Source organism: Alligator mississippiensis, chromosome 2, assembly GCF_030867095.1.
Source record: "Alligator mississippiensis isolate rAllMis1 chromosome 2, rAllMis1, whole genome shotgun sequence".
In the NCBI taxonomy this organism is placed as follows: domain Eukaryota; kingdom Metazoa; phylum Chordata; order Crocodylia; family Alligatoridae; genus Alligator; species Alligator mississippiensis.
Window position 1 is genome coordinate 160,692,056 of NC_081825.1, and position 23,057 is coordinate 160,715,112.

Genomic DNA, 23,057 nt, shown 5'->3' on the forward strand with positions numbered 1-23,057 from the left:
TATGCTCTGGCCCCATGCTGTGGGTTGCCTATCCATGCTATAGGTCAGTGGTTCTCAACCTTTGGTCCCTTGTGCACCTTCTGCCGATCAATGCAGCAAAATCAAAACCGTAAGTCCCACCGTGGCACTTCCAATTTCGCTGCCGCGAGCTGAGTCCCACTTTTTCCACCACGGTCCAGGGCAAAGCAGCCTGTGTGGGGCCTCCCTCCCTACCCCCCCAGCACACTGATGCTGGGGAGTGAAAGCCCCGGCTCACCAGACACTCCAGGGGGGGCGGGACAGTGGCTGGAACATTTAGCCTAAGCAGGCAAAGACCAAAACGCAGCACCTGTGTACTCCCTGCCCGTGTCTTGCGTAACCCTGGGGGTACGTGTACCAGGCTTGAGAAACTGCTATAGGTTATACTCAAAGTTGGAGTACTCATTGTACTATAATTGTATAGAGTGGACTAAAGAAGGACTAGCAATGTGGTTGGGGCACTTGCCTCAGGACCTAGATCTGCATTCCAGTTCTTGCTCCAGATAATTTTAAGTGTTTTGAAGTAATTATTCAGGTCTGTGCCTCCAGGTGAGTACCTATAATCATGGATCTACAGAATCTTGTTTTTTTCTGTCCTACTGATTTGTCTATGCAGTGTAAAACAACTGCACATACTGCACTAGTGCTTAACAGGAAAATATCCAAAATGCTGTATCCAGTGCTGCTCAACCCAGTGGTGATCCACCTCAGGGCTGGTCTGTGGGCCTGCCAGCCCTGGGCCAACTGTGCATGCAGATCCTGTGTGTTATTCAGCCTGCAGGGCTCCCCACAAGTCTGGAAACTTGGCAGCAGGGGAGTGACAATTGCTATTACTGCTCCTCTGCCACCAAGTTCTCAGACTTCTGTGGGCCAGAACGCATGGCTCCACAGGCCAGAACGGAGTTTGAGTTTCAGAAAAGTGCTGCTTTCGCCCTTACCTCTTTTGCATGGTGAACACAAAAGGGGAAAGAACATGCTCTAAGTGCATCTTTGCAGGGCACAGCCCTCTAGTAAGTGCTTCTCCTGATTCCTTTTAGTAGTAGTAGTAGTGAAATGCACGTGATGGCTGAAGGAATGAGAACTTCCATCCAGTACTGAGAAATATACTTTTTTATTAAGTAGTTTTTATGATTTAGGCACTGTCAAAATTCAGACGTTACTAACATGGAACGAAGTCTGGAACCAGGGTTAATTATACAACTGGATTTAGCATTTACCGTTATTTTGAGGTCAGTTAACATTTAAGAGACTATGATTATGAAGCAGGTGGTTTTCCCATCCCAACCTGAATCTGTGTCTTTCTGATCCCAGTTCTCTTCAAGAACCTTAGGTTTAGCTAGTAGACTATGGCAGCTAGGACAGGCAGGATCCATCTTCTGACTCCTTAAAATTTCAGAACAGTTCGAATGCTTTCAGAGAGAAAAAAAAAGGTGGGGGAGGGGAGAGATGAATCCATAACAAGAATAAGATCAGTCAGCCTATTATCCCTGAAACTAACCTTAGGCTGGCTCTTTTGTCTTTTTTTTTTTTTTTAAAGTGAATGTTTCTTAAATGCTTCTAAGAAATAGGCTAGTTATATTGGTTCCTGTTATTGGATCTCTGCATTATGCTTTTTTAAGAATTTCTGCTGAGTAGATAATTAGATACTGTATTTGCTCAATTCCAAGATGAGATTTTTCTTTCCCCATTCATCCTGGGGGAAAAAAAGCCTTGACTTACAACTGAGTATCAGACCGCTGCTGTTGGGAGCTGTGGAGTGGCTGTGCACAGAGCCCGGTGGGTCAGGGACAGCATCAGCAGCTTGCAGATGTCTGCTCCCTGCCTAGCTCCTATCCTCTTCTCTCCTTCACTGGCAGGTAAAGAGGCATCTGTATATTGCTGCAGTCTCCAGCCCACCAGGCTTTCTATACAGTGGCTCTACACAGCCCTCAATTGTGGCAGACACAGGGGAGCTTGAAAGCTATTCCTGTCCTTCACTGTAGGATGCAGCTGTGCCAGGAGCCCAGCTCTGCAGTGCACGGTTTTCTCCTTCTCTGCCCTTCTATTTTCCCCTTCCCCTGTCCCCCCTACTGACCAGGAGCAGGCTGAGCAGGGGAGAGAAATAGGGCAGGGAAGGAGGAACCTACACTTGCGCAGCCAGGCTCCCAGCTGCATGGGGCACCTATGGGGCGTCACCTGTGCTGAAGGGGCATCACCAGGGCAGCAAGGGTGCTCCCCCTCCTCCATCTACTCCATTGCTTCTGCTTGCCCTGCTGCTGCAGTAAGAAGTGGGGGACAGGACAGAACAAGTTTAAGATAACTTCATTCCCCCCCCCCCCAATAGATTCTAGATGTGGAAAATGATAGATTCCAGATATGAAAAGTTGTAGCAAATGTAAGTGTTGGGGGAGGGATTGTCTCAAATTCACAGCTGTCTTACATTTGGGTAAATATGGTACGTTCTTAAAAGGAAACCTATAAACATTCCCTGTAATGTTATGTATGTTACCTTTTCCCTGTGTGCATCAGTTCAAAAGCCTCATTAATTTTGTCAAAAGGCAGATTGTGAGTTATGAATTCATCGACTTTGATCTTTTTTGCCATATATTCAGCTACCAGATTTGGTACGCTTTCTACACTCTTCCAACCTGGGGAGAAAAAAATTGTCACACGTGGACATGGAAAAGTGTACTAGCCTTACATTAGCTTGTCAGCTTTCTTAGTATATATTAAGGAACTTCTGAATCAATCCCATCCAGCTATAGATTAGCACTGCTTTAGAAAAAGCTTGATTACAAAATAATAAAAACAATACAAGGTCCCTGAGGGCCAAACAGATTCATGCATTGTTTTGTCTCTGGAGAGAGCAATGTGTAGCTGAGATCCGAAACTGAGCATTAGGCTCTCCTAGTCCTTGGTTGTATATTTGTTATAGCCAGTACTCTAGGCTGTTTTGCAAAGCTTTGGAGACAGCTGATGTAACATCAAGTAAAGACTTCAGCTGGCTCTAATTCCCGAGTTGTTCATCACCCTCTTGATAGACAGCAAGGGTTGTGGGAAAGTCACTTAATACTTTTAATCCAATAGGCAAAAAGTCAATCACAGATTTGTTTTCTGTTATGTTAGTAACTTCTTGCACACTACAACAGGGCCTTTGAGAACCATACCATGTTCATCCTCACAGTGCAGTCCTGCAATTCTACTTGCTCAATGAATGAACAGGACAGAAGTACACAAACATGTTTACCTTAGTCCTGGTTTCCCATGTGAGCAGGTTGTCTTGTTATAGTTTAAAACTGCAACTCATAATTAGGCAATTCTACTATAATACAAAATAGCATTATAATGAACTGTACAGGAGAACTACTGCCATCAAGACAACTCTTCATTTTGAATTCATGATGTGCAGTAGGAGTGTTTGCTTTGAAACCAGTATAACGGTCACTAAAAAAGTGTTTAGAAAAGCCTCTTGCACTGTCTTGCTTTGTATTTGTATTTTTTGCTCTTTTAATCCAGAAGATATTTTCTCTACAAGTATGTCAAATCTTTACCTCCAAAGGCAGTCCCTTTCCAAGTTCGCCCAGTCACTAGCTGGAATGGTCGGGTAGAGATCTCTTGACCTGCAGCAGCTACTCCAACTATCACACTGACTCCCCAGCCCTTATGACATGCTTCCAAGGCAGCCCTCTGCACAGAAATACAACAAAACCCAAACACCAGTAAGAAAGGTCTATTGTTGAGATTGATGTTCTCCACTATTCTAGAGTGAAAACAGGAAAAAAAAAAAGATGGAATGCTACCTTTTTTTTTTTTTTTTTTTTTACAAAATCAGAATCCTCATAAGATTTCATCAAAAATCTTCCATGACAAACTCTGTTCAATTATTATATTCCTGAGTTCTTACAGATGTGTGGGGAGCCTGCTCTGACATGCTGGAAATCCAGTGTGTCAGAGCAGACTCAATTAATCAAGTCTGCTGGAGCACAGAAACTGACTTACTCCAGCAGCCTTCCATGTCACATGCATCAGCATCCCCTTGTGTCCCTGCGCTGAAAATATGGTGACAGGGCACTTTGAAATAAAACATGTGCGATGAGCTTTGGTTCAAAGCACCCTGCTGCAATTTTTTTCAGCATGGGGACACTGATAGACATGCAATGTGTGGGCACTTTAATTAGCAAGCCACGCTAATTAAAAGTACCCAGCACCATGGGCAACTGGTGCCTCCAGGGGGCCCCCCAGCAGCTGATTGCTGATGGGGGGGGGGGGAGGGCATCCCCAGTGGCTGATCACCCTGCTGGCACTTCATGTGGTACCCCTACTCCCCAGCTGGCGAGGGCCAATCTCAGGGGGGCCATGTGCCTGCCCCTCCCCCCCCCCCCCCCCCCCCCCCCCGGCGCATTGCCTATGCCCAGCACAGTGTCCCAGAGCACATGTAAAAGTGCCCCATGCGTCCATATAAGCCACAGTATTTTCATTTTATGGTTAGGATTCATAAGAGATACCTTCAGTCTAAGAATTATCCTATTGTTTCTCAATTCCAAACAAGGAGGACAGAATGTTTCCATGTAAAGAGAAAGGGACTTATTTCTTATTAAAGTAATGAATTGCCCCAAGTTGCAATGAACTTTTCCCTCCCCACTAAGTAATGCATTGCACACACTTACCATGACACCAACATTACCAATGCATTCAAAAGAATAGTCCACACCACCATCCGTCATCTCAACTAGCACCTCCTGAATGGGCTTACTGAAGTCCTTAGGATTGATACACTCAGTGGCTCCAAACTCTTTGGCCTTTGCAAATTTATCTTTGTTGAGATCAACACCAATGATCCGGGAGGCTCCTGCCACTTTACAGCCCATAATCACTGCCAGGCCAACTCCTCCTAAACCAAAGACAGCACAGGTAGAACCAGGTTCCACCTGCCAGATGAGAAAGAACAGTTGAAGGACATATAGCAGTAGACTAAACAAACACACATCCTTTCACTTGCATAGGAATACACAGATTAGGCAATTTTTAATTAAAAACAGAAGTACAACCCCCATGTTGCAAATCACTATAGTTTAGATAAAGGGAACTACACCTTTGCCTTTGACTTTTTTTGTCAAAGATTTGTTTATGAAATGCTATGAAAAAGCTATGGTTCCCTTTCTGTTCCAAAAGGTGGAAAATAGTTTGGGGCCCTCACTAGGCCTGTGGAAAGTGTTCCCCAACAAAAGAAGGATAACTTGACAGACAAAGAAATAGTACATAAGCAAGCAGAAACAGGGCCAACTTTTTGATGTGGGTCACAAAGTAGCTTTGATAGACCAACAACACATACTATCCCAGGGGCAGGCAATTATTTTGGGCAGAGGGCCGCTTACCGAGTTTTGGTAAGCCATCGAGGGCCGCATGACAGGCAGCCCAGGGCAGATTAATATTAATTTTCTAATTTTTTTAGGGGCCCCACAGGCCAGATAGAATGGCCTGGCAGGCCGCATTTTGCCCACCCCTGTACTATCCTCTCCTTATCTTAAAGCAGTGGTTCCCAGCCATTTTAAACTCAAGGCACCCCTTTGAAAAAATACTAGCTTTTACCACTCACTCATTTCTTGACTACAAAAAAACCCAACCAATAGAGCAATTCCTGTGCTGCAAAGAACTCAGAAAGATACAACAGATCAGAATTTTTTTGACACTGTGAATTCCTATTTTAAATCTCTGTTTATATTGTGAATCACAGGAATGTGTTTGCACACCGAACAGTGCTAATACTGCACTGTACCCTTAAAAGGATCTCAGAGCACCCTGGTTGAGAATCACTGCCTTAAGGTATCCCCCCACCCCCTGCAAACACCTGTGATAATACCCATTCACAAACAAGTTTCTTAACAGCACGGAATGGCTGCTACCCATATCCACTTCTCCATGGCAGGCAGCCCCTTTTCCATCCCCATACTTGGACACATGTATTCACCACTGATCCTCTACTCTGTCTCATCTTAACCTTCCATCTGAGGAGTTGAGATGAGAAATTCTGTGACTGTGATCAGAAGGGAAGCATGCCAGTGGGAGTCTGTCTTCCAGGCTCCTCAGGGCAGATCTAGCTACCAAATTCCTTCTTCTGACCTGACCTTCATTGAAAAGAACATCAGTTTTCCCTTCACCAATACTACAGACCAGGAGAAGAAAGAGATAGACCACAGTTCTTTCTTCCCTGGAGAAAAGTATCAACAGTCTTCTTTTCTCCACAAAGGCCAGGCAGGCCTCTGAACTGTGTGAGGGGGAGCTGGAAAAAGGACTGAACCCAGCAGGTGAACTGCCACAAGGGCTAAGCGCAACTAATTGGAACTTGTATCTGTTTATACCTCACACTGCCTGCTTTGGTCAAAAGCACAGGTCAGGTGTCTTTCTTCCTACTACAACCAGCATCCAAATAACCAGGTCAGGAAGTGGTGGGAGCAGGGGCAGGGCTACAGGTGAGCAGGAGCTGGTGGAAACGTGAAGGACGTGTCCAGGGGGCAGCAGCAGCATGGAGCCTGGCTGGGCAGTGTGCAAGTGTGAGGGAGAGCGTGGGGTGTGAAGACACCCCCCACCCCAACACACACACACACACACTTCCCCCATGGTGCACAGCCCAGGCAGGCAATGGTAGTGGTAGCAGCAGGTGGGAGCACTTGGTGCTCATGCCCAGTGCAGGCACCCGGTGGGGCATGGCTCTGGCCAGTGCTGCACATCGCGGTGAGGTGCACAGCCTCTGCCAGGCTATCTGTATCACCAGTGCTCTCCGCATGCACATGCAGCTATCGCATTCGCCAGGCATGGGAGGGAAGCCCCACGTGTTGGAGCTGGCTGGCCAGGGCTACACAACACACGAGGGAAGCCCCAGGTGCCTTCCTCTGGGGGGTGGGAAAGGCAGCCAGGTCCAGCATGCAGGGCTTCCCTCCCATCCCCAGCGAGTGCAGGGAGCACTGGTGATACAGATGGTCCAGCAGAGGATGCGCCTCTCGCTGTGATGTGCAGTGCTGGCCAGAGATGCACCCCACAGGCTGCCTGCTGCTGCACTATGTGGGGAGTACCAGGGGTGCCCCCCACAAACCCCCCACATACATGCAACCACCCAACATGCCCTATGCTCCCCGCCACACACATTCCCTCACAACCCTCCCCAACACAGGCACCCACTCAACACATGCATGCACACCTCCTCCCACACCTTAAGTGTTGGTGGGAGTGTAGGTTGTATCATTTTAAGATCGGTAGTGCGCGATCTGTCGGGGGTTGGAAACTGCTGACCTAGCGGTTATATTTCTGGTCTTGCTTTCTCCAAGCCCAGTCCTAACAAATTCTTATGCTAGTGGTTTGCCTCCAGTTTAATATCGTTAAGACACAACATTACTGGGAAGAGTCAAAGATAATCAGAGCCTGTACCTTGGCAGTGTTAATGGCAGCTCCATAGCCTGTTGAAATGCCACAGCCTAACAGACAGACTTTATCCAGAGGAGCTGCAGCATCTACTTTAGTAACTGAGATGTCAGCCACAACAGTATACTGGGAGAAGGTGCTAGTTCCCATGAAATGATGAATTGGTTTTCCTTTGCAGGTGAATCTGCTGGTCCCATCAGGCATCAGTCCTTTTCCTTGGGTAACTCTAAAATGAAACATCACAACAAGATCTAGTACAGGGGTAGACAATGTTTTTTGGCCGGAATGCCAAAAAAATCACAATGTCTACCTTGGAAGGTGCCGGAGTGCCGACATGCCAGAGCCCGGAGCAACTGTTTGCAGCCAGCCCACAGAGCCCAGTCTGCTTGCAGCAGGGCTTGTAGCCTCCCACCTGCTGGCTGGGAGCAGCCTGGGCTCCATGGCTGGCAGCAGTGTGCCAAGCAAAATGGCCTCACGTGCCACGCTCAGCATGTGTGCCAGGGGTTGCTGACCCCTGATCTAGTATAGTTACTGAAATTTATAGCATAGTCTAAACCAGAGGTGGGCTGCATCTGGCAAGCCAGGCAATTCTAGCCAGCCTATGGGGCCCCTCCACAAGCCCTCTGCAAGGCAGCATGTCCCTGCAGGAGGTGCAGCTCTGGTTGTAAGCTCTTTAAGGGCCAAAGGGCATGGAGCCAGGTAGTACTGCTTGATTATCAGATGCAGCACAGGTGAAGGTTGGGGAAGGGAACTCAGGCCCAGCAGCAGAGTGAAGTGCAAGCTATCTGAGTCAATAAACCATTTTGTAAGGGAGTAAGAACAGAGATTTGGGTGTGATGCTGGTCCTTGATGGGCTGGAACAATGAACCAATAGTTCACACACCTGCGTACACACCATGAAGTAAATTTCAATTAGGTCAGAAAAGAAGAAAAGTTGGCTGAATTTCAAAAGGAGGGAAAAGTAATTTATTCACAGAAAAATCCAACATATGCCCTCTTACAACTGCAGGACTTTGCTGTGTGTTAAATCATGTTGCACTTGATGTCTGAACCATCTGATACAAAGCCAGGCCACTTGGCTTTTGTACAGAAGTGAGCATACACCGATGAATTACAAAACAAATGTTTTGCGTGTCATAAGAAAAAGGAGTTTACCAACCTTATCTTCTGGCAGAGATTGGTTTTAGGGTTTAAACAGAACTTGCATTCTCCACATTGTGGGACATAGAGAGGGATGACTGTGTCACCTAGGCAAAAGAATAGATATATTTTACAAGCTAGCTAGTTAAAGGAAGGCCAGTAAGTTTAAAAAAAAAAAAACACCACATGGTTAAAATCTTATAGTATTTGATGATTCACGGATTAAAAGATAATCAAAACTCCCTTCTTGTCAGTGCAGAAGCAGAAAAGGATCTTGGAGTCATTATTGATGCCAAAATGAACATGGGCTGACAGTGTGGGGACACAGTCAGGAAGGCCAACCATACCTTGTCATGCATCCACAGATGCATCTCAAGCAGGTCCAAGGAGGTGATCCTCCCCCTCTATGTGACGCTAGTCAGGCCGCAGTTGGAGTACTGCATCCAGTTCTGGGCGCTGCACTTCAGGAGGGATGTGGACAACATGGAGAGGGTTCAGAGGAGGGCCACCCACATGATCAGGGGCCAGCAGGGCAGGCCCTACGAGGAAAGGCTAAGGGACCTGAACCTGTTCAGCCTCCACAAGAGAAGGCTGAGGGGGGGATCTAGTGGCCGTTTACAAACTAGTCAGAGGGGACCAGCAGGCATTGGGAGAGTCCCTGTTCCCCCGAGCACCCCCAGGAGTGACAAGAAATAATGGTCACAAGTTGGCAGAGGGTAGATTCAGACTAGACATCAGGAGGCGCTACTTCACTGTCAGGGCGGCTAGGATCTGGAACCAACTTCTAAGAGAAGTGGTGCTGGCTCCTACCCTGGGGGTCTTTAAAAGGAGGCTTGCCGGGGTCGTTTGACCCCAGTACTCTTTTCTGCCATGGCAGGGGGTCGGACTTGATGATCTGCTCAGGTCCCTTCTGACCCTACCAACTATGAAACTGAAAATGCTCACAAACCTAGAGAGACAAGTACAGATCTTGTAGAGTGCAATGCATTAGAAAATTCTGATTGTTTAATGTCTGAATAGGAAGAAAACACGCATGTAAAATTAAGAATTTTACAGGAGAATAAATGCTCCATAAAAAACGAGAACACAAATGTAAAACCCATAGGAAAAAACAGCTATGGGCACCAAAATGGCCCCACAGTATGCCAACCTTTTTATGAGCCACCTGGAAGACGACTTCCTCATGAACTGCACCATCAAACCCTTACTATACTTAAGATACATCGATGACATCTTCATCATTTAGACTGAAAACCTGCAATTTTTGATTGAATTCCATCAGACATTCAACAATCACCATCCCTCCATCCGACTTTCTCTAGAATACTCCAGCACCAAATCTCCTTTTTAGACATGATGATCAGTATCCAGAATGATAAAATACAGACCATGTTATACAAGAAACTCACAGACCAACACACACATCTGCACAGAACCAGCAATCACCCTAAACACACCAAAAAAAGCCCTCAGATACCACCGAATTTGCACTGAAGAGAACACCTGGGATTGCCACCTCACCAATTTTAAAAAGGCTTTCGCCCAATGAGGACACGCCTCCAGAGAGATAGATCGCATGTTTGAAAGAGCCACCTGGATACCATGTGAAGAATTGCTGCAGTACAGAAGAAAAACCCCCACAAATTGCACACTGCTGGTTGTGACATATCACCCCTCCCTTGAACCCATATGGAAAATCCTCAAACAATTGCAACCTATACTAGAAAGAGACCCTATTCTTAAAGAGATCTTCCCAGAGCCACCCATCCTAGCCTTCAAACAAGCACCGAACCTCGCTAACCTCATCACCAGAAGCAAACTTCCTCAGACCCAGAACACACCAAAAGGATCCAGACCATGCCATGACAAAAAATGCAAAACCCGCCAACACATCTCCACCACCCCCACAATTACTACACCCCACAACAGAGCCATCAGCATTCCTGGATCTTACAGCTGCACCTCCAGAAATGTAATATATCTTATCCAGCGCACCAAATGCCCTGATGGAAAATACGTAGGAGAGAGCAAACAACAACTGCGCACCAGAATGAACGCACACCAGAAATCTATCAAAGACAGGAATACCCAATACCTGTGGGGGCACATTTCTCACAAGAAAACCACTCTCTCTCCAATCTCTCAGTCCTGATCTTCAAAGGAAACTTACACAACACTTCCCAGAGACGAGCCTATGAACTCCACTTCATCAACCTCCCGGATACTAAAAATCATGGACTAAATATAGACATTGGATTTATGACACATTATAACCTGCCTGACAGCCGACTTCCCAGGTACTTCTCCACTATTTATCCACCTTCTCTCCCCCCTCCATCCAGCCTGTCTCTCATCCATTGACTCCTGAATCTACATTTTCACTGACTGCCTGTCCTGTATGCATACCAGCCCAGCCTCTGGCTTCTTTACTTTTCATTCCATCCAGGAAGATCACACACCAACTACAGAAACTTCCTTAGCCTGACGAAGGGTTTTTGAACCTGAAAGCTTGCTTAAAAATTGTTTTCCAACTATTTAAGTTGGTCTAACAAAAGATATCAGATTCACCTGAAGAACCTTGTCTGCCCATGTCCTTAGACCAACACGGCTACAACCTACATTTAGACAACTGTTATCTTAAGACTGTTTGTTACACTGCTGTTTCTTCGTGCAATCCTAATGTTTTCTTACCTGGTTTTAATTTAGTTACTCCTTCCCCAACACTCTCAACAATTCCTGCTCCTTCATGACCCAAGATCACTGGGAAACATCCTTCAGGGTCAGCACCACTCAGAGTGTAGGCATCAGTGTGACAAACAGCAGTGGCAACAATCTAAAAGAATGGCAAAAATATTTGTAATATTCTGGAAGTTGTAGAGAGATATCTAACAATACACTGGAACTATTTTTTTTTCCTTGGCAGTAATCCAGAAGTAGTCCTAGGAAGAATTTACTAAGGATGACAACTTTTGCAGTAACCCGAACCAATGTTTGCAGCTTCACTAAAAAACAATGTTTTTAGTTCTGGCAAGTCACAAAATATGTGGACCCAGGAAAAAAAAAAACATCAGCACAATCTCTTCTTGCTTCCTCACTCTCTCAAGGGAGTTCTATCATGAAATTAACAGCCGACAGCTCATGGGCTGCTAAAGCCAGAAACCAGTGCCCTCAATTATCTGAAAGCAACATGGCACCCCAGATTTTAAATAGGATATAATCTCAATTTCCAAGAGTAAAAATCACCCCTGCCCACAGGGCTTTCATAAAGCCCCCTGTGTTACATAAATCTAATTTAAGACCTTAATTCAAGTCTTAAACAGTGAACAGGACCTGGGCCTTGTATGGAGGCAAACTGTACCTTTGTGTGTAGTAGTTTGGGAGATAGGAGCTATTGATTAGGGGTGAATGTTTGGAGAAGGCAAGAGGTTTCACAGCAACAGTTTCAAGTCTGATAATCTACAGCAAGGATCAGCTAAAACTGAATGTATTAAATCACTGGAAAAACGAAACGCTACACCTTTCCACTGGGATGAGCTATATTTCTAGCTCAAATGGCTCATAAAGAGCTCAGTCTTTAGAACTGTCACTGGTCCCTGAGAGACTAACAGTAATTTTTTTGGCCTAAACAAAAAACTAAAACAACTATTTGGTCTTGGACCAGCAACCATTTCACATTATTTCACAGTGACACACCCTGTAATATCTTACCTAAGTTTCAAACAAACTCATAACCTTAATTCAACATTTCTCTTATAAAGGCAAACACATGATTAAGCTTAAATATTTAATCTCCCAAAGTACAAAGATGAAAGTAAGCAATAAACACTTGCATGATTACCTTGATCCGAACTTCACGAGCTTTTGGTGGAGCAACTTCTACCTCCTCAATAGATAATGGTTTACCTGCCTCCCAGGCAACAGCGGCCTTGCATTTAATAACCTAAATGAGAACAAAGAATTTCACTTATAATAAATGTCTCGTTGTTTACTGAAGAGAAAAAGCAGCACCTGCTCCACGCAGCCTCTGCCACCTCCCCTGCACTGCTTACAACTCCAGCTCTGGTTTCATGCCCTCCTGGGAACATAGAACATGCAAGCTCTGGCCTGTCTGGCCACATATAATGGGGCTGGAGCTGTCGCTGCTGTGTTACTGGGCAGGAGCCAGAATTTGTGTGTGCTCCATACCTGGCAGGGAATGGAGCCAAGGATAGAGTGGGGGGCAGGTGGCTGCCGTATCTCAGACTGGCCCTAACCCAGGTTTGGGGCCAGACCTAGAGCCAAGCGGCCACCTGCCCCACATCCTCCTTGTACTTAAATCCAAGATAAGGGGCTTCCCCTCCACTGCATGAGAAAAAAAAGCTTATCTTGGATTTGAGTAAATACGTTATATAAGAAGTCTGACCAAGGAAAATACTCAAATACTACAGTTAACAGGGATCACAGAAGGAAACTCATCTTTGCCACCACAAAAAGATGGGTTTATTTTGAAGGTAAATAGAGTTTAGATTCTTAAAAACAAAAAGGACATTTGTAGCATCTATGGGTCCAATTCTGCCTTTGGCTATGTTGTGCACCAAGCAAGTAAATGGAAGCCATAGCCACATAACCAAGAGCAAAAATATCAGATCACATCACAACAAGGATTGGGCTGATTTTAGATTTTAGGGTTTTTTTTGTTTTTTAGGGTTTTTTTTAACGAGTCTCCAGCTTTGTCGTTTGAGATTTTTCAGAAAGATCTCGTGTCAGCTGTCACAGAACATATAGGCCAGTTTGAATTAATTTGGAGGTTGAGCTTATACAGCTTTTGCTAAACAGAAAAACTAACCAGCATAACTACTATGGAACAAACTAATCTGTGAGTAGTGGTATGTGGCCACTATTTCAGAATAAACATGACAAACCAGAATAGTGTCCACCCCAGGAGACTTATTCTAGAATAGCTGACTTATAACCAGTGTTCCCTCTTAGCTGTGTGGCGTGTGTGGCCATGCAGGTGTGCTTATACCGCACTGCCAAGCATGCTTGCTCAGCTGCGCTCACCATGCAGCTTAGAGGGAACACTGCTTATAACAGTGTGCCAATCAGTTTTCCCAGGTAGATGAGGCTTAAGTTACCTCTGTAACAGGCTTAATATTTTGCATGGGTGGAGATTTCAGCTATAAGCATTTTGATATTTTACAGATGATTTAAAGAGACTGCTTTCAAGCAAAAGCTATTTATATACAATCTTTGTGGGGTAATTAATGTAAATTCCTAGAGAAAACAGCATTGACTGGCTTTAACCTGGCTCAGGAGGCTTGACAAAGAAGTTAACCTGTATAAGGCAGAGCCTTCGTATACTTCTAGAACTAAAAATGGACAAACTTACGTAATGCACTCTGTATGGGTGATGGAGCATAACTAGTAAATTTAGCATCCAAGTAGACTCTATTGTTTTATGATGTTTTCTGTAGAATGCTCTTATTCTAACATAAGAACTACTATGCTTTGCAAGAGCTAGCTCGCCGGCCACCAGTTAACTCACTGCCCCAGAAAAAGCAGAACACCAGAAAGATGGTGCTCAGGTGTTAAGTAAACTCAGATCTACTGCACAAGTCACAGTGGGAATTTATACACGTACCTTTTTGTTTGGCGATGTGTTGGAGATCTGCCACTTCTGAGCAGATTTGATTAATCGAGTCTGCTCCATGTGAGCTGATGCGCACTGGGCCGCGTGCAGTTGTATAAGTGGTGAAATGCACATCAGCGTGGAGAAAATAGCAGCAGTGCGCTTTTGAACTGAAGCACCTCCGAAGTGTTTTAGTTCAGAAGTGCACCACTGCCATTTTCTTTGTGTTAACGCATATTTCACCACTTATACAACTGCAAGCATTGCAGTGCCAGGCACATTTCAAAGTGCTCAGCACTGCAGCACTTGCACATGTAAAAATGCCCAATAACTGTAAGGGGCTTAGAGCCCTAAAATGCTGGCTTGGAGTAAGCAATGTAAGTTTTCATCCTGGGAAGGGGACAGCTAGAGTTCAGAGACCTATAATCAGGGTGACCAACTGGGACAGTCCCAGATTGAAGAGGCCAGTTTGGGCCGGCTGAGTAGAATTATAATGATCATGCCAGAACAGCAAGGGCGCAGGGCAGGGAGTCAGAGTGGCAAGACAGTTTGCAAGTGGCAGGCAGACATGGCTACCTTCCTGGAAGGTGGCCTGGCACCTTGCTGGTTTGAGAGCATGAGGGTGGGATGGGAGGGGGGAGTGAGCAGGGGGAGGGAGGCAGTATCCCAGATGTCCTGGTTGTCCAGGATCTATCTCCTTATGGTCAGCCAACCTATAATGGTGCTGCTGTGGAGGTCAAGAGGGGGAGAGAGAGGTAATCAACTCTGGAACTCTGACCTCTTTCCAAGCCTTTTTCACAACTCTAAGGCTCATTTATTCTGTTGGCTTTATGAACATCCTGCACCTACATGCACTTTGGCAAACTAGCTGCAAAGAAACCATTAGCTACAATGCTGGGAGACAATGAATAGAAGCCTGTGAGTTTGTAGCAAATCTAGTCAGCTTTTAAGGGGGAGGAAGAAGGCATGGAAGTTCAAAGTTCAAAAGGATCCATCACCCAGTAAATTATTTACCATTTTCAAATCTCTTTTTTCAATTCCATTAAAAACGCTCATCCTCCCAAACTTAAGTATGAGCATTTTACAGCAACTGTTTTCAAGACAAGAGTTACGTACCAGTTATTAAATGAATAAAGGTTAAAAGAAAATGTCTAAAGCAGAATTGTAACAAATATTTTAACATCTTCCTTTCCTTTGCACAAAAAGTTAGAATTTCATAGGCTCATTGAAACCATGTCAGTCTGAAAAATGGTTTAATCAAACAGCATTATTTTTTCCTAAAGATGAAGTGAAATAACAAATAGTTAACATGTTTATCAAGGCTTACTGAGTATTCAGAAGTAGCATTTGGGTATCAAAGGATAGCTAATTTCAAGAATTAGAGCTGAAGTTTGACCTTTCTGTTGTTTTCTTTTCCAAATCTTTCATGGAAGAAACAATTAGGAAAGCTTGTATTTGATATAGAAAGAGGAATTACAAACACCATGTATTAGTTATTTGGTACCAAGGAACCTATTTGTTATTTTTCATTTCCTGTTCTTTATTACTAATATTAGCACAATTGTACTAACTTAATAGCTGGTCTTCCAAAACACACCATTCTCTTTTACATATGGAATTACAGCTGCACTCTAGCAACAGTAAGGGAAGCTGCATACTTTCTCGATACAACTGTTAGACAGGACAAGCTTTTAACAAACAGTCTGGCTGACTCCAGCTGCTGGGGTACGATGCAGTTGACAGAAGAAAGCAGTTTTGAAAGCAGCCAATTCATTTTTCCTGGGCCCAACAGGGTCTTGCTTAAAAAAAACTTCCACGGCAACCTCTGTTCAATCATCTTATTTCAGAATTCAAAACCAGCACGTTTCCATGCAAGCCACAGGCTTCCTTCACGTTGTGGTTCGGTAGGACTGGTCAGAAACTCCTTCAGTCTAATAAGGATTATCCTGCTATTTCTTAAAAGGAGAGGAGGGCGGAGGCTTGTCAGGTAGAGAGAAAAGGGCCTATGGTCTTATTAAGATAATGAACTGGTGCTGCAGCAGGGTATCCCAATACTACGGCCCTTCTCACCAAACGGCAGCCCCTCTTGCAAGGAGAGAGGCAAAGCTTTGTTAGGGCCGTATCCTTTATTGGACCTACTGGAGAGCTGGGATGGAGTCAAGCTGTGGGACACTGGGCACTCTTCAGGTCTCATGGGGCATTTGTATACATGCTCTGGGAGTGGGGGCCACTTTAATTAGAGCAGCTCGGGAGGGGGGGAGGGGATTTTAATTAGAGCAGTTCCCCCCAAGCGTCGTGTATTCGTGTCCCTGTCGTGTATTCGTGTCGCTTAAAAATGGCGGCAGGGACATATTATCTAAAGCTGGTCCAAGGAGCTTTAGATAAAGTGCTCCCACCCGCTACCATTTGAAGTGCGAGGATGCGGACACACTGAAGGCTGCTGGGGACACACGCTGCACCAGACTCGATGGGGTCTGCTCCCACCTGCTGTAACTCAGAGCAGCTTTTCTAAGAGGTTAGACACTGGATTTGCAGGGGAGGATTTGGGTGGGGATGCTCCTGCCTCGGGCAGGGGCAGGACAAGCTGCGCTCCGGACGCCGCCCCCCGCCCGACCTCTCCATGCCTCCCTGACCCCGCAAGGTCCTCGCCTCCGGCACCAACCCTGGCCCCTTCCGCCCCGACATCACAGAGCTCCGCTCCGCGGGGCCGAACGCGGCGCTCTGTGACGTCACCCCACGGGTGTCAGTCAGCGCCGGACAGCGGGACCCCACCCCCGCGCACATCTCGCCGCCCCCGGCCCCGCGCCCGCTTACCGCGCCCGCCATCCGGCCCAGCGCTCGCAGCGTCACCCACTCCGCAGCCCGAGCATGCGCGCTGCCGCGAAGCCCCGCTGCCCGCCCCCGGGGGGGAGGGGTCGCCGTGCGAGCGCCTGATTCGCTGTTCGTCTGCCCGTGGCAGCCTGCGGCTCGGAGACTTGAAGGGGCTGCGGAGCACTAGGAGCGGAGCTGTGCTGGGGGCAAGGCTCTTGAGGCGGGGTGAGGCTTGGGGGTAGCGGCCCGGTCCAAGGCCTGGTTGAAGCCCAGCTGTGCAAGACACTCGAGTGGCACGAGGAGCAGGGCTGGGGGCGATTTCCAGAGAGGTCATTAGTCCCTGAGGCGGCGGAATCCCTATCCAAACCCTCCTACAAAAAGCCATTGTGTAACCTCTTGAAGGCTCAGGACAAGCGTGGTGGCTTCTTACCCTGGCAGAGGAAATACCACGTATCTGTGTCCGTGAAGGCAGTTTTCCTGAACCGCTCCGCGGGAGAACTGCTCTTCTGGCGTGGCTCCGGACCCGCCCAGGTGCGGTGGCTTTAAGCCCACTTCATGGCGATGAGAGGCATCTCCCTTGCTTGCTCCGAGGGCCTGATGGCCGAGGGCAACCAAAACTCGGGGCTTCCCAACCTCAAGCCTCCGGGCTTGGGCCTGTGCTAAGATGCCCACCAATAGATTTGGAAACATCTGAAGCCCCAGGTGCGGGTGGAGGATGTGTGCTGGTAGTAGGGCCTCTTCTGGTTCTGGACTCTTGGATATGAAATTCGTTTTGGCTAATTTGGCCTCAGATACAAATTATATATAACCCTCCCCACCCCCCCAAAAAAGATATAAAAATAAAAATCCTCAGTAAAACTGCACACATGAGAGGTAACACCGGAACTACCAGGGGTAAAGTAGGGCGACCAGGACCACCAATGTCCTGCTTCTATACCAGGTTGTTAATGCACACTCACAGGATTCCAGACGGCCTTGCCCTCCCCTCCAGCGGAAGGCAGGACTGGCCACAGTCTGTTCCAATCTGCTCATGAGATAAAACTCTTTCCTGACCCTAAATATGCTGATTGCTCTGACCCTGAGCAGAGAGGAAAGATGCTCTAGCCAGGAGCCTCTGGTTTTAAGTCCCAGTAGAGACACTGGTACACCCTATAGTGTTTTTGCCCTTGGCCACTGGGTTTCTGGGATGGGGTACTTACTCAGACCTCCATGCACCTGGGGTTCTGTCCTTGAGTCAGCATTCAGTAGAGGGATGGTAAATGGCTTTATTTTTATTAGGAACAGGATCCAGCAACATGCACACTCACAGCTTGCAGGGAGAACAATGACCTATCACCACCAAGCCGCACCCACAAGGAATGGTGGGGAAAGACTGGACCTTCCACTGCAGGCCCCTTAAAGGTATATTCCATATACCACGTCCCCCTTCCATGACCAATGCATGCCCCCAGAGGCTGGGGGGGCACGGCAACTGCCTGCAAGCAGCAGCAGCAGTGGTGGGGGCATGGTGGTGACAAGTGGGGAGCTCCTGCAGGCAGCCGTGGCTGTGTTGGCAGCAGGGGGCGGGCGAGCGCTGACCAGTGGTTGGTAACTGCTCACAGATGCCACCAGCGGTGTCAGCAGCAACCAAGGGAGGGGTGGCAAGTGGCGAATGCCTGCAGGCACTGCTGGCAATGTCAGTGGTGCTTCTTTTAGGGGGTGCACCGCCAATCTCAGAGGGTGCACGTGCACCCCCTATGCATCACCAATGCCGCCTTCTTTATTTTGGGAGCTCCCTCTTAAGTAGTTGAATGTTCATCAGTAGCTACTTTAACTTAGAACATTTTGGGATCATGGAGCCAGAGATTCTTAGCACTTGGCTCACCGATGGGGTCTAGCCTTTACTGCTATCCCATTGTCCTTGTACTTCATAGGCAACTTCACCACATGTCCACTCTTAGTTTGCATGTTGTCATCAGGTCTCTCTGTGGGTATTGGTGGATCCTCTGAAATGTAATGAAACTCTTGCTCTTGGTGGTATGGTTTTACTTCTGATGCTTGTTCTGCTGCTGTCTCTTGAGGTGAATCAACTTGTTCTGCTGGTACTGATGAGTAATCTTTCCTTAAGTGTCTTCTGCTTCTCCTGTAGACATTACTGCTGGGGGGTTTTACCATGTAAGAATGCGGTTCATCCTTTTTTGCCATAATGGATGCTGGTATCCAACCTGCACTTGTTTGCTTTCTTACTTTATTCCCCTCTCATAGAGATGGCAAGAATGCAGCTGTGCGGTCATAGTGTGTTGTTTGGCACCTTTGAAGGTTCTGCAACTTGTGGGAGGTATTTGATAATAGTTTAGGTGTTGTAGCAGGGAGGGTTTTGCGCAAAAGTCTCCACATCAGAAGCTGCGTTGGAGCATACTCAAGACTGGTAATGGGCGTGTTCCTCAGATTTAGTAAAGCCAGATATAGATCTGAGTCGTCCTGCAAAGTCTTCTTAAACATTGATTTTGATGGTCTGAACCGTGCATTCAGCCTGACCATTGGATTGTGGATAATCCAGACTAGAATGGGTGATGGTTATGCCCCAATCAGTTGCAGATTGTTTCATCATGTGACTTGCAAATGGCATGTGATCACAAACAATTTCTTTGGGTATACCATGGTGAGCAAATACAGACTTCATTTTAGCTATTGCCATGCCAGCTGTGTTATCAGGCAGGTGCAAAACTTCAGGGTACTTGGAGTAATAGTCGACCTTTATCAAATATGATTGTCCTCATGGGGGAAGCCTGGGGATGTGGGGCAGTGAGGTGGCTTGTCTGGATCTCTGTGCTCTACCACAGCCTCGCTGTCACCTAACTGGGACCAAAAGCCAGCTGATGCTCGATTGCTGCTAGTCTTGATGCAAAGAAACTGCCCATCGAGGATCCTGGCTCCCAGGCCCTTCCCCGTGCCAAGCCTGACACCTCTCTAGGGATCTTCTTGGGGGCTGCGCCACTGCCCTCCACTCACTCAGGGCTAGGTGCTTTCACCCAGCATCCAGCCCTGGTGGTCCCAGGCCAGGGGTGTTGGCATTGAGTGGAGCCCACCAGTAAGTCAGCAAGGAATTCCCACACTGAAATCAGAGCCAGCAGCTCCTTGTGACACTGCTCTGAGTACGTGCCTGGACACGGAAACACCAGTGCCACGAGCTGGACATGCAGCCCCAGAGCTGCATCTGCTGCAGCAGCTGCCGGATGCTTGGTCAGTCCATGGCGCCCATGGACAGGAACGGAAACTGCCATGTCCTCAGATTGCCCTGGATTTCCAGTGAGAGCTGCCAGGAATGTCACAGCCTTGGTCTGGGATTAGCCTAGGCACCACATCAAAGGCACTCCCTGCAGCCTTGCCTCTCCTGCCAGGGGGGCATTACCTCCTCTTCCCATGCTGTGATCAGGGCTCAGGGTCAGCTGTGCCCTCCAGGTGCAGCAGTGCCCCTCACACACCCAGCACAGCGCACCCTACGGCCAGCTTGCTGGTGCTCCATCCTGTTCCATGGCCCACTCATCCAGCAAATGCTTACGTCCATGCAGCCACCACAGCATGCTGCCATGACCCAGAAGCATTGCTGCAGCAGTGGAGACTGAGCAGGGCTGCCCTGGGGCTGCCCTAGGCAGGCGGGAGGTGCTTGTGCCCCATGCCCATGCCTGGCACCGACTTATTGGGGGAGCTTGCCTGGGGCTCCCTGTCCTGCACCTGGGCAGCAGACTTTGCACCTCCATCGGCCTGCCTGGCAGAGCGCCCTTCTGCCTCCAGCTCTGCTCCAGCACAGCAGCCGGAAAGGCCTCCCCTCAGCCTCTCAGACACAGCTGGGCACTCATGGGCCCCTCATCCAGGCACAGAGGCACTCACAACTCTGGCCGTAGATCAGACCCTGGCCCCTCCCCAATGGCCCCGATGCAGGCAATGCCCTGGGAGGCCTAGACTGCCCCACTCAGGAGCAAGGCCCAGCCAGCACCCGGGTCAGGGCAAGAAGGGGATGGGTACATCTGCAGGCACATATGCAGCTTTCCTCACCTGGCAGCAGGTTCACCCGCTGTGCTGGGCATGATCCCAGAGACAGAGACCAGGTGATGCTGTCATGATGGTCTTGCTGGTTTCTTTTATCCCACCTGCCACTGCGGGCAGAGCCTCCTGTCTGGCTGCCTTGCTCCCCACATACAGAATGTCTGCTCAGCAGCACCTCTTGTGAAGCGGCTTTGGATCTGTAACAGGAAACCCTAGCCCTGTTACTAGGAGGCAGAGATACCCCTTTGAAGTCAGAGTCTCTAGGAACATCAAGTACCAGGACAGCAGAGGTTAAAAGCTCAAGCACACAGGCTGGTCAGCTGATTGGAAAGAGATAGAGCTCTGGGCACATATAAACCCCAGGACCAAGGCTGGCATAAGTTAGTTCTCTGGCAAGCTGCCAGGGGAAGGTGCTCTTGAAGGGAAGAACTACCCAGGAATGCTGTGGCTGCTGGGTAGACTGTTTACAGGGCTAATGAGGCTCCAGGAGTCAAGGAGGTACCCAAGGCTGGGAGGCACTCAGTACTCAAGGAGCAGTTTGGGTTTTTAAAGAGGCAGTGTGTGGCTTGCATGACTCGTATTATGTTATAGCCCAGGGGCTCATATTTATGCTGTTGTTTTAAATGGTGGACCAGGCTGAGGCTACTGAGGAGGAGGCGGTGGCCTCATAGGAGGGCACACTATGGTGTAGAGCCCCAGCACCGGAGAGGGTGCAGAGACAGGGCTGCAGTGAGCCCGAGGCCTCTCAAGGCCAAGTCAGAATTAAAAGTGCTAGTCTTTCGATATCATCTGTGAGGCATGGGCCACTGTGTAGGAGAGGTTTGGAATGGTGGATAGTGACCCCTGGTATCGGGGTAGTAAATGGGCAGTCTCCCACCTAAGTAACATCATAATTATTGTTCCATCAAGGCATGGCAGGATAGAGATGGGTGATTAGCCCAGAAACAAAGGGTGAGGTCAACATTGGACAGATCCGAGGATGGCCCCCTGTCACGGGGTCACTTTGCTTTGCTGCCAGTCCACAGATGGTGCCTAAATCCCCTGGTTCCTTGTGGGCAGTCTCTGTCTGCAGCTGGGGCAGGTACAAGCAGGAAAGGCAGAGGCAGAGCAGACAGCAAGTGCCCTCATTTTGGCCCAGGAGCCAGGGCACTATAGGTGCTCTGGGCTGGGTCCCTCTGCCAGTCAGCATCAGCATGTCCTTGCTGGGACTCACCGGAGCCAGCTCCTCTTGGGTGGCAGTCAGGCCACACACTGGCTGTCACCTCTGTGGGAGAAGGGAGGATCCTGGTGGTGCTGCAGGGCCCTCACTGGCACAGGCTGGAGGCTCTGCAGCAAGCAGCCTGTGTGTACAGCTGCAGGTGCTTCCCACAGCAGGGACCAGGGCCAGGCCTCTGTTACCACCATATACCTGCCCCACAGGCAGCATGTGGCATCAAGGGCCAGAAGTGCTGGCTCCAGCTTGGGCAAGGCACAGCTGGCAGGGAAGACTGGCCCCCACCCCGCTTCCACCCTAGCCTCATCCCCACAGCTCCAGCTGTGCTCAGAGCCCTGGCTCACAGGCAGCCTGGCCGCTTGCATAGGGCCCGCGGGGCCCTTCCTGCACTGAACTGAGCTTCCCACTGTCCCTCTGCATGACGCAGCCCAGGGGGTTGCAGCCTTGACCCATCTGGACCCCAGCTGGCAGAGGCAAGGTGACCAGGGGGAAGGAGGAACAGACAAATTTAATCTTTAATAAATACAACCACTAAAAGCAGCGTGCAGGGTGTGAGGGCTGCACTGAGGCCGTCTCATGGGGTGGGGGCAGTAGCAGCAAAGCTCTGTGAGGAGCTGCTGGCAGGTGGTGGGCAAGGTGCTGGGTGCTGGGCAGGGCTGTCTGGCCACCATCGCTCCCCCATGGCACTGTCACGTGTCGTGCCTGGATCCTCAGGCCATGATGCCTGGAACAAGCACAGGCATCAGGCACAGGGATTCATGGATGGAGTCCCTCCCCCCATGTGTACCCGGGCCATGGAGGAGCACTGCCACCCGCCCTGGGCCACAGCCAGGACACACAGGCAGG

The 23,057-nt window shown here is 48.3% G+C and overlaps 1 protein-coding gene across 2 annotated transcripts; it reads right to left on the minus strand.

The window, feature by feature from the left end:
* Positions 1-1,110: 1,110 nt before the first annotated feature.
* Positions 1,111-17,071, minus strand: LOC106737174 (alcohol dehydrogenase class-3). 2 transcript variants are annotated; one of them, XM_014600195.3, is made up of 9 exons: positions 16,976-17,071; positions 12,392-12,493; positions 11,245-11,386; positions 8,573-8,660; positions 7,420-7,639; positions 4,665-4,925; positions 3,549-3,684; positions 2,507-2,645; positions 1,111-1,427 (listed from the first exon to the last, which is right to left on the minus strand). In XM_014600195.3, the coding sequence occupies exons 1-9, from the start codon at positions 16,985-16,987 to the stop codon at positions 1,403-1,405; spliced, it is 1,125 nt and encodes a 374-aa protein (XP_014455681.1). In that variant the 5' UTR covers positions 16,988-17,071; the 3' UTR covers positions 1,111-1,402. The 2 variants fall into 2 exon arrangements, with proteins under 2 accessions (XP_014455681.1, XP_014455671.2); XM_014600185.2 differs by lacking the exon at positions 16,976-17,071 and adding an exon at positions 15,176-15,232.
* Positions 17,072-23,057: the final 5,986 nt, after the last annotated feature.

What these genes read in the sequence shown, in the direction of transcription:
- LOC106737174 (XM_014600185.2), bottom strand. Translation starts at nt 15,217, where the DNA reads ATGAGCGTTTTTAATGGAATTGAAAAAAGAGATTTGAAAATG. An exon ending in AATCTCTGCCAGAAGATAAG is followed by an intron (nt 7,640 to 8,572) that starts GTTGGTAAACTC and finishes GTTTCATTTTAG; the next exon opens with AGTTACCCAAGGAAAAGGAC. An exon ending in TTGGTAATGTTGGTGTCATG is followed by an intron (nt 3,685 to 4,664) that starts GTAAGTGTGTGC and finishes ATTTCTGTGCAG; the next exon opens with AGGGCTGCCTTGGAAGCATG.